Source organism: Mercurialis annua, linkage group LG2 (genome assembly GCF_937616625.2).
Source record: "Mercurialis annua linkage group LG2, ddMerAnnu1.2, whole genome shotgun sequence".
Taxonomy (NCBI): domain Eukaryota; kingdom Viridiplantae; phylum Streptophyta; class Magnoliopsida; order Malpighiales; family Euphorbiaceae; genus Mercurialis; species Mercurialis annua.
In genome coordinates, this window is record NC_065571.1 from 8,845,172 (window position 1) to 8,857,091 (window position 11,920).

The 11,920-nt window shown below is 35.2% G+C and overlaps 1 protein-coding gene across 1 annotated transcript; it reads left to right on the plus strand.

Moving 5' to 3' along the window:
• Positions 1 to 1,562: 1,562 nt before the first annotated feature.
• Positions 1,563 to 3,293, plus strand: LOC126668122 (uncharacterized). Its single transcript, XM_050361338.1, has one exon. The coding sequence runs from the start codon at positions 1,563 to 1,565 to the stop codon at positions 3,291 to 3,293; it is 1,731 nt and encodes a 576-aa protein (XP_050217295.1).
• The last annotated feature ends 8,627 nt before the right edge of the window (positions 3,294 to 11,920 follow it).

The following is an 11,920-nucleotide window of genomic DNA, read 5'->3' on the forward strand; positions in this document are numbered from 1 at the left end:
CAGGTAAGGTCTCTTGACAAGCAAGTGAGTTGTTTAATTTTTTTTTATCAACTTGTTCATTTTTTAATTTTCTTAAGATTAGTATTAAATTTATTTTAATTTTTTAAGGATTTGTATTTAGACCATGCATACTAAATTGCTAACTCTATAAAATTAGTTATTAAATTGCTACATTTTCTTAAGATTAATATCTAAGTTTCTCCAATCGTTTGATATTCCCTTTTTGATGAGGATATTTACCTAATTAATTTCAGAATTTTATGAATTAATTTCTTTTTAAATGATATGTTTCCAAATCTTCTAATCTTCCATTAAGACAATTAAAATAAGAGTGGTGCTTCGAAAATGGGGTTTGGAAAATGTTATGCTTGACATTGATAACAATACGGTGGTGGATAATTGTTGGCTAAAGGTTATCCCTATTTTTGATATAACATAAACTTTAAAGAAGTAAGGTTAATGTTGAGTATTCAGTGAAATTTGAATAAATGCAGAACCAGGCTCAAGCTAATTCTGGAAGCAGAAGAATAGTCAAAGATCAAGAAAGAACAAAGTATGAACAAGTCTGGATCATCAAGCACAATGGGCCTCAAGGATTTATAGATTTATCTGTAAAGGTAAATGGGCTAAATAAAGTCATTAAAATTCTGAAGCTCTAGAAAATGTTTTTGATTCTCTTTTTGATCAAAACGGTTTTAAAGATTGTGACATCATCAAAAATGTCCTTTTCAGTCACATGCACACACAAAGAATAAAAATATTCCCTTGTTTTCTGTTGCAACGGTTTTTTCACAAGCAATCATTTTCTCTTTCCTATTGCTTCTAGAAACTGGATAGGTGGCAAATCTTTAAAGGAATCTTTGTAAATATCTGAGGGCTTTTTAGAGAAAAGGTTTTCTATAAATAGATCATCTTCCTCACCTTTCTCTCTAAGCAAGATTTCTGAGTAAACAATCTTTTCAAAGCTTTTCAATGGAGGTTTTAATGTTTTGCTAAAAGATGCTTTTTACTCTTCGGTTTTAAATCTGAGCTTCATTATTTAATGCTTTACTTAACTCGGTTTACTTAATAGGTTGATTTGTATTCAACGAGTTATTTTGCATAAACAGTTTTGGTTAAAGGTTTTTGTAAACACCTAGGTGATAAGTTTACTGGGTTTAAGTTTTCTGGATCTTGGTAAAACCAGTGGTTGGGAAATCAGACTAGAACGGGTAGTGTTTAGCTCTGTATTTCAAGGCTGTTGTTTCTTGCACGTAAAAGAAACTGGATAGTGAAAATCCCAAGAGGTATTCCTTGGGGAGTGGATGTATGCAGTTGCAGAACCACTATAAAAATTCAGTGCTCTTCGTTTACTGCTTATCTGTTTATTTCCAGTTTAGCTTTAATCATATTTGCATTAGCTTTCGAATATTTTTATAAGCTATTTTTACTAAAGTTTTTAATTCTCAATTCACCCCCCCCCCCCCCCCCCCCCCCCTCTTGAGAAGCCATCTGGACCAACAATTGGTATCGGAGCAGGCTCTGCTTGCTTCTTGCTATTTTAGCATTCTCAGAGTTGATCAATGGCTACTCATGGTGGATCTTACCTAAGTGCTTCTGGGCTACCAGAAGGAAATTCCATTACTAGACCTCCTCTATTCAATGGATCTAATTATGACTACTGGAAAAACAGAATGAAAAGTTTCATTCAGTCACAGGACATTGAATGCTGGAAAAGCATCTTATATGGAGTTACTCCTCCAATCAAGGTCAATGCTGATGGAACAGAAGTAAGAAAAGATGAAACTGAGTTTACTGAAGCTGATTGGAGAGTGGTACAGACTAATGCAAAAGCTATTACTATGATTCACTGTGCTCTTGACATCAGTGAATACAATCGTGTTAGAAACTGTGTCACTGCTAAACATGTATGGGAAAAACTACAGATTACCTATGAAGGAACCGACCAAGTAAGGGAAACTAAGATCAATCTTCTTCAACGTGATTATGAGCTTTTCCAAATGAAATCTGATGAAGGTATGTCTGAGTTTAGCTCCAGATTCTCTAACATCATCAATGGTCTCAAAAGTTTGGGAGAAAACTTTACTGATGAACAGCTGGTGAAAAAGATATTAAGATCTCTGACTGAGAAATGGGAAAGCAAGACCACAGCAATCATTGAAGCTAAAAATCTGAAAAACTACAGCTTTGATGAACTCATGGGTTCTCTCATGACACATGAAATGGTGAAATACAAGGGAAAGGAGATAGCTCAGGAAAGAAGGAAGAAAGCTGATCTGGCTCTGAAAATTGAATCTGAAAGTGATGATCAAATCAGCTCAGATGAAGAAATAGCCCTGATGACCAAGAGATTCACAAAGATGTATCGCAAGGGAGACAAACGATACAGAAACAACATGAAGAAATTCATTAAAGGAAAAGTTGACTTGGAAGGAGCTGATGGCTTATGTTTTGGGTGTAACAAACCTGGACATTTCAAAGCCGATTGTCCAAAACTGAAAAGATCAACAAGATTTGAAAAACCAAAGAAGGGTCTAGCAGCTTGGAGTGATTCTGATGACTCAGATAATGGAAATGAAGATAAACCAGAAGAGAAAGCTAATCTCTGTTTAATGGCAATTGAAACCGGAGATAACAGTGGTCAAACTGATGCATATGAGGCTGATTCATCTGACAATGAGGTAGAAAATCTAAAACATTTATCTTATGATGAATTACTTCATAACTGTAATGATATCTTTATGGCTTATAAGGTTGTCTCAAAGAAGTATGTCAAACTGAAAGCTAAAACTAAAAATGTCATTTCTGAAGCTAATGTCAAAATTTCTCAAACCAATGAAACTGAAAAAGAAAACAAAATGCAAAAGGATTTTGACTTAATGACTGAAAAGATTCAGAAAGCTGAAACTGAGGTTTCATTCCTAATGAAGGAACTTGAAACTTCAAACAACCTTAGAATCAATCTTTTGCAACAGAATGATGCTATGCAAAAGAAGATTGATCTTCTCATTAAAGATCTCACAAAATTCACTAAGGGAAATGCTAATCTGAACATGCTTTTGGGAAATCAACGTCCCTATGGAGATACTAGCGGTATTGGTTTTGAAGGTTTTACCAAACCAAAGAAAATGGAATCATTCCTAAAAAATATTCCCACAAAAGTCAAAACCATAACTAAAAGGACCTTCATTCCTTACATGTCTCATGCTACCTGTTTTTACTGCAATATCAAAGGTCATGTTTCGAAGTTTTGTAAAGCTAAACAGAAAATATTTCAGACTAAACTTATCTAGGTTGTCAAAGGAACTAAACCTGAGAAAGTCACTAACCCAGAAGGACCCAAATCAGTTTGGGTACCTAAACATGCTTGATTTGTTACAGGTCTGCCTAAGGAGCAAGGATGATCAAAATTGGCATATGGATAGTGCTTGCTCAAGGCACATGACTGGTGACAAGTCAAAATTCACCAGTATCAAACTAAAGGATAGAGGAACAGTCTGCTTTGGTGATGACAGTAAAGCTAAAATTATCGGAATTGGAGCTATTGGCAAATATCCATCTATTGAAGGTGTCTCTTTAGTGGATGGACTGAAGTACAATCTTTTAAGTGTAAGTCAGCTCTGTGATAAGCAAAACAGAGTCATCTTTGAACCAACTCACTGTGAGGTACAGGATCTTCACAATAATAAAACTCTCTTCTTTGGTAAGAGATTTGAAAATGCGTATCTGGTTGATTTCAATGACTCTCCTATCCCTGATATTTGTCTTGCATCTCTTATGGATGAAAGTTGGCTTTGGCATAAAAGATTAGGACATGCTAGTATGCATCTCATTTCTAAACTCTCTAAAAAGGAACTGGTTCGTGGTTTGCCTAAACTGAACTATGAGAAAAATGATGTTTGTGATGCTTGCTTAAAAGGTAAACATGCTAGATCTTCTTTTAAATCCTCTGGTCATATTGTAACTACTAATTGTTTTAGAGCTGCTGCATCTTGATTTATTTGGACCAATTACCCCTTCTAGCTTAGGAGGAAAATTCTATGCCCTTGTTGTTGTTGATGATCACTCCAGGTACTCATGGACATTATTTCTAACTCATAAAGATGAAGTATTTGAGAGATTCGAAGTTCTGTGTAAAAAGCTCCAAAATCAAAAAGGACTCAAAATCATCTCCATTAGAAGTGATCATGGAAAGGAATTTGAAAATAAGAAATTTGAGGATTTCTGCAACTCCCAAGGCATATCTCATAACTACTCTGCTCCCAGAACTCCTCAGCAAAATGGAGTTGTTGAAAGAAAGAATAGATCTTTGCAAGAAATGGCTCGAACAATGATTAGTGAAGCTAATCTATCAAAGTATTTCTGGGCTGAATCTGTGAGTACTGCCTGCTACATCCAGAACAGAGCCTTAGTAAGGTCTACCTTGAAAAAGACCCCGTATGAGCTGTGGAGAGGAAGAAAACCCAATGTAAGTTACTTCAGAATTTTTGGCTGTAATTGTTATGTTCATAATAACAATAAAACTCATCTTGCAAAATTTGATGCTAAATCTGATGAAGCTATTTTTATGGGTTACTCTGAGCACAACAAGGCTTATAGGGTTTTTAATAAACGATCTCTTCTTATTGAAGAATCCATGCATGTAGTCTTTAAAGAAACTAACAATCCTCTACCCAGTAGAGATTTGTCTGGAGATGAACTCTTTACAGGTAACAGCAACAACTCAGAAGAGAATCAGCAGCAAAATATCCTGGATGAACAGAATGTAAATCAGGAACAAATTGAAACTGAAGAAACAGAGAACCAGACTAATGAGCAGTTTGATCAAGCTAATTTGCAGAACGAAGCTGTCTCTAACAGCAATGAGGATCTGCCAAGAGAATGGAGATATCACAAGTATCACTCTCAAGAAAATCTTCTTACTAGTCCTTCTCACAAAATGATGACTAGGAGTGAGCTAAAAAAGATGATTGCCAATGTAGCTCACATAGCCTATGTCTCAAAAGTAGAGCCAAAAGGAATAGAAGAAGGGCTAAAAGATGAAAACTGGCTTCTAGCTATGCAAGAGGAGCTAAATCAGTTTGAGAGAAATGAAGTGTGGAATCTTGTGCCTCGACCAAGGAACAAAACCATTATTGGAACTAAATGGGTGTTCAGAAACAAACTTGATGATCAAGGCAATGTTGTCAGAAACAAAGCAAGACTTGTGGCTAAAGGTTATAATCAAGCTGAAGGCATTGACTATGATGAAACATTTGCTCCAGTTGCAAGGCTTGAATCTATAAGAATGCTTTGTGCATATGCTAGCTACATGAATTTCAAACTACAGCAAATGGATGTAAAAAGTGCCTTCCTAAATGGTTATCTAAATGAAGAGGTATTTGTGGAACAACCTCAAGGTTTTGAAAGCTATGAGTTTCCTGATCATGTGTTCAAGCTAAAGAAGGCTCTGTATGGGCTAAAACAAGCTCCTAGAGCATGGTATGAAAGATTAAGCAACTTCATGCTTAAAAATGGTTTTTCCAGAGGGAGAGTTGATAAAACATTATTCATCAAAAAGCAACTCAGAGATATTCTCATTGTACAAATTTATGTGGATGACATAGTTTTTGGATCCACCAAAAATAGCTTGTGCAAAGAATTTTCTGACATGATGAAAAATGAGTTTGAGATGAGCATGATGGGAGAACTCAACTTCTTTCTGGGTCTGCAAATCAAGCAATGCAAGGATGGTATCTTCATCACTCAGTCTAAATATGTCAAAGAACTTCTCAAAAAGTTCAAAATGACTGAAGCAAAAGCTACAAAAATTCCAATGAGTGCCACCTTCAAAGTTGAGAAAGATGAAAAAGGTAAATCAGTTGACTGCAAACTTTATAGAGGTATGATCGGCTCATTACTTTATTTAACTGCTAGTCGACCTGATATTCATTTCAGTGTTTGTGTGTGTGCTAGATTTCAAGCTGATCCTAAAGAGTCTCATATTATTGCTGTTAAAAGAATTCTTAGATATCTTCTAGGTACTCAAGAACTTGGTCTTTGGTATCCAAGAGATATCTCATTTGATCTTGTGGGATATAGTGATGCTGATTTTGCAGGAAGCAAAACAGACAGGAAAAGTACTTCAGGAGCATGTCAATTCCTAGGTCATGCATTAATTTCTTGGTTCAGCAAAAAGCAAACCTCTGTGGCTCTATCCACAGCTGAAGCTGAATATATAGCTGCTGGAAACTGTGTTGCTCAAATAATCTGGATGAAACAAGAGCTAGAAGATTACAACCTGAGGTGCACCAAGATTCCCATTATGTGTGATAACACCAGTGCTATCAATTTGACAAAAAATCCTGTCATGCATTCTAGAACTAAGCATATTGAAATTAGACATCATTTCATTCGTGATCATGTTCAAGCTAATGACATTGAGCTAATTTTTGTTCCAACTGAAAAACAGCTTGCTGATATCTTCACTAAACCCTTAAATGAAGAAACTTTTTGCAGGATTCGTAGAGAGATAGGACTTATGATCCTAGAAAGTTGATTGCTCATGCATCTGCATTTTTTTCTGCTCAAAATAATATCTTTCCTGTTTTTGGGTTTTGAATGCATTTTCAGTTTTTAATTAATTTCTTCTATGAATTAATCTGTGTTACCTCTCTTCTTCTGAATTATTTATTTTTTTGCATCTTAAATACCTTGTTTATAATATCTCTTGCTTATAATTAAAAAAAAAAAGGTGCATCTGTTTTCCTTGAAAAAGATCAGTTTTTCATTAAGCACAAATAGCAAAAATTTGAAAATAAATCTTATCATAAGCCATGATATTCAAATTTCAAAGAAAAACTGTTCAAAAGATGATTTGTTTCTAACGGTGCTTTGGCTTTTAGATTTCCTCTCAAACGGTAAAATGTCCTTGCTACCTATCTCTACCACGTGGAAAGATTTTCCTTTATTGTGACCAGCCTTGTTAACACGCAATCTCCACAGGATCAGCTTTTAAAATTCAAAAAGAAACGGCCTTTAGTTTCTTCTTAAATAAACTCCTGACTGATTTATTAGAGTTACATTTTCTCAGACTTACCCTAGTCTACATCTCTCTCTCTCTCGACTCTCTTATTCCTTCTCAACTGCTATAATGGTGATTAAAGGTAAAAAGAGAAACTTGGTGGTTACTTCAGATGGATCTACCTCCAAAACTCCGATTTCAAAGAGATCCAAGATTGAAAAAGCAAGCTCTATGAAAAGCAAAGGGGTCAGAGAAGAAGTTGCAGCTGGTGACTCTCTAATCAGGCCAAAGTTCATTGACTGGAAATTTTTTGGGAAAAAGGAAATGCCTTTCAGACAATGGTTTGAATTTCAGGGCTGGATGAGTTTTTTAAAAATCAAGGAAGTGATGTACGTGCTACTGGTCAAAGAGTTCTTCTCTTCTCTAAGTGTGGAAAAAGACGAAACTTTCCAGGTTACTCTTAAAGGAGAAAGATTTGTCATTTCGCTGGATTTGCTTTCTGAAGCATTCGGTATACCAAACAGAGGAGCTAAAATAGCCAAGAAGAGTGAGATTAAGAAAGCTTCAGACTTTCAGGAAGATCTTTTCAAAAAGGAGATTTGTGAAGGCAAAAGGGCTGGCCTTTTGGATGTGTCCTCTGCCTCCTTGAGCACCAACTATCGGGTATTACACAAATTTATCACTGCTTTTATTGCTCCAAAATCTGGCTCTTTAGATTATGTGAGTAGTATTGAACTCTGTCTAATGTGGCACATTGTTAAGAAGAAAAAGTTCAATCTTTGTTACTTGATAATGAACTTACTGACCATCACTTCTAAATCTAAGAGTATGCCTTATGCCATGTTATTAACTGTTCTATTTGATCACCTGGGTATCAATTTTTCAAAAGAAATGTCTACTGCTTTGAAAGAGAAGGATGTTATTGGACAAAGTTTTGTGTCTAAGACTAAGAAATTCAAAGAGACTAAAGAGATTGAAGCAACTCACTTTGTGGATGATGATGAGCTTGTTAGTGATGATGAAAAAGTTGATTCTGATGAGGAAACTGAAAAGGAAAGTTCAGGAATTAAGATTCTGTCTGAAGAGGAAGTGAACTCTTTTTCTGAAAAAGAGGTGTTTGCATCTGCTAAGGCGAAATTGCCTTTGGAAATCTCGGATTCTGTTAATTCAGAAGAGACAGACTCAGCAGATCTTGAGACTCTGCAAGAAGCACTCAACAAGAAAAGAAATCTAGGAGTTCAAATCAAGGCTGTGAATACCAGGCCTTCTAAACTTCCTGTGAAGAGAAAAATTATGCTAACCAAGAAAGGTGTTCCAAAGGAAACAGCCCACAGAAAGAAGGATTCTAAAACTCCTTCTGAGGTACCTGGTTATGATGAATCCGAAAAGAAAGATGATGTAGTGGAAGATATTCAACAACACAATGATGCAGTTACTGAGACTGAAGACCTTGTTTTGACAGCAAAGAAGAAAGATGAAGCTGTTTGTCACTCTGCAAAAGCTAATACCAGCAAAGAACCTGTTGCAGCTTCAGTCAACATTCAAGCTTTACTTGATGAAAAATTTCTTCTAATTGATAAAATTACTAGAGAGAGCATGGATCTATGGCTGTCGGGACTAAAGAAGGACATTCAGAATCCGATGATGCCTACCTTATCTCCATTAAAGCAAGCTGAGAAAGAGTCTAAAGGAATTGATGTAGTGCAGGGTACTTCTGGAGCTGATCCTGAAAACACTGAGCCTTTGGAAATTGATTCTTCACCTGCTTCTAAAGCTGATCAGTCCAGCATTCCCCCTTCTGTGTCTAAAAGAGCCACCCGTTCCACCACAAAGCTTGAAACCCTCAAAGTCTCACCTGGAGAAATAGGTTCCAAGGACATTCCTGCTGTCCTAGATGATTGAATCTACCTGTTTTAGTTTCTTTTAGAACTTTTCTATCTTTAAAACTATGCTTCTTTATGTTTTGATCTTTGTTTATGATGGATGTTATTTTCTTATCAAGCTATTTTGTTTCTTCCCCACTCTCTTTTTGATGTCTGACAAAAAGGGGGAGTAAATGTGTGCTATGTGTTGCTTTGTTGTTATACATATGAATGCCATTTGCTTGCAGAATTTTCTACATTATCTTTTCAGTATGGCTGTTTCTGCTATAAGTCTTACGTATTCTAACTGATCTTATCCAATTTTTGCTTCTATCAAGATAATTTGATTAAGAGTCTTCGTGCAGTTGCTTTTTAGAAAGAAGTTAAAGAAATTCTTGAAAATTAGTTTGGCACAAATTCAGGGGGAGCTAATTTGAGCAGAAATCAAACTAGTTTTCGAAAATCTGCATCTCATTCATTCATACTGTGATTTACTCCTTGTCTCTTAAATCATTCTACTTGTTCAAAGTTTTGTCATTATCAAAAAGGGGGAGATTGTTGGCTAAAGGTTACCCCTATTTTTGATATAACATAAACTTTAAAGAAGTAAGGCTAATGTTGAGTATTCAGTGGAATTTGAGTAAATGCAGAACCAGGCTAAAGCTAATTCTGGAAGCAGAAGAATAGTCAAAGATCAAGAAAGAACAAAGTATGAACAAGTCTGGATCACCAAGCACAATGGGCCTCAAGGATTTATAGATTTATCTGTAAAGATAAATGGGCTAAATAAAGTCATTAAAATTCTGAAGCTCTAGAAAATGTTTTTGATTCTCTTTTTGATCAAAACGGTTTTAAAGATTGTGACATCATCAAAAATGTCCTTTTCAGTCACATGCACACACAAAGAATAAAAACATTCCCTTGTTTTCTGTTGCAACGGTTTTTTCACAAGCAATCATTTTCTCTTTCCTATTGCTTCTAGAAACTGGATAGGTGGCAAATCTTTAAAGGAATCTTTGTAAATATCTGAGGGCTTTTTAGAGAAAAGGTTTTCTATAAATAGACCATCTTCCTCACCTTTCTCTCTAAGCAAGATTTCTGAGTAAACAATCTTTTCAAAGCTTTTCAATGGAGGTTTTAATGTTTTGCTAAAAGATGCTTTTTACTCTTCGGTTTTAAATCTGAGCTTCATTATTTAATGCTTTACTTAACTCGGTTTACTTAATAGGTTGATTTGTATTCAACGAGTTATTTTGCATAAACAGTTTTGGTTAAAGGTTTTTGTAAACACCTAGGTGATAAGTTTACTGGGTTTAAGTTTTCTGGATCTTGGTAAAACCAGTGGTTGGGAAATCAGACTAGAACGGGTAGTGTTTAGCTCTGTATTTCAAGGCTGTTGTTTCTTGCCCGTAAAAGAAACTGGATAGTGAAAATCCCAAGAGGTATTCCTTGGGGAGTGGATGTATGCAGTTGCAGAACCACTATAAAAATTCAGTGCTCTTCGTTTACTGCTTATCTGTTTATTTCCAGTTTAGCTTTAATCATATTTGCATTAACTTTCGAATATTTTTATAAGCTATTTTTACTAAAGTTTTTAATTCTCAATTCACCCCCCCCCTCTTGAGAAGCCATCTGGACCAACAATAAGATTCATAGCTCGGCTATTATGGATCAATATTCGAATTTGCTCTATGCTATTAGATCATTAATCGGTAGAGAGTGGGAAGTTTAAGTTCGGCATGTTTTTAGAAAAGCAAATTTTGCGGCGGATCATTTGGCTTCGATGGGATGGAAATTCGATCGGTTTATCAACTCATGAGTTCATTCCTAATAGTTTTATGTCATGTATCATGCATGATGTTAATGACGTTTCGTATTGTAAAAGTATTGTTTGTTTAGTTTTGTTTAGGCATTTTGTCTTTTTTCTTATATCAAAAAAAAAGTGATGCTATTTAATTCACCACTTTTATCCTTCTTTGTTGTACTACCTTATGTGGCAATAAAAGAGTATTTAAAGAGAAAAAATTAAGATACACTTTTGCAAAGGAACTGGCAAATTAAAACACTTTTATCGACTGTTTAAGAGTATGAAAACTAGTGTATCATCCGAGAAAACGAACTATCTATGGGACGTCAATAGTACTGTGTGATCACTGGTGACAGGATAAGTTATAAGGGCATGTCATAACTAACTATGAACAATATCACTATCACATCATTTGATAGATACGAGGTTAACTCGGTTGAACTATCTCAGGACCTGTATCTAATGAGTAACTCAGTTGAATTATCTCGGAACTCGTGTCAATTGTTAGATATAAGATGTGGTATCAGTTAATTCGGTTGAACTATCTTGAAACTATGCCACGTGGTATCGATTAAGTCAATTGAACTATATCGGGACATAACACAAGAACTAAGAAAGTCTAATATCATTAAGTAATAGTATATTATGTATAGATCGCGATGCGTATCAGGATTAGGGGTTCGATAAGATCTAATGCTTGAATTATATTATATTTCATACGTATGTTTTGTTAAATGCGATGTTAATTTTATAATATCATTACTAACATGTAAACTTATTCAGTATAGTCTGATCTCATTGATGTGTTAAACTTTCAGGTACCTAGTGTATACACATGACCAGACTTTCACTTCTTGTTTCAGAAGCCTTTTTGTTGCATGTATAATATGTGACTTCTCACTAGAGTTGCATTAGTCTATGATAGACCGTCGTAGCCTATGACAGCGGAGTGTTAATATGATTTTGTTTATATACCTGCTGTCGAATTATATATCTTTTTGTAGGCTATTGCAATATTTTAGTCATGGTGCTAGTCGCCATGGTTTGATCTGGTTATGCTATATCAGCATATGGTTTTAGTTGGACTAATATGAAGGAGGTTACAGAAGTTGCATGCCCGCATGTATGGTATCAATAGACTTAATAATATGTATATGTGTATGTTTTAATGTGCCTCTGATTATGTTATTGTTTTGAGTATGTCTATTAGCGAAAAATATTTATTGACTTTTGGCTTGCTACAAATTT

Excerpts from the sequence above, each read along its gene's own strand:
- LOC126668122 (XM_050361338.1), top strand. The coding sequence starts at position 1,563 with ATGGCTACTCATGGTGGATCTTACCTAAGTGCTTCTGGGCTACCAGAA.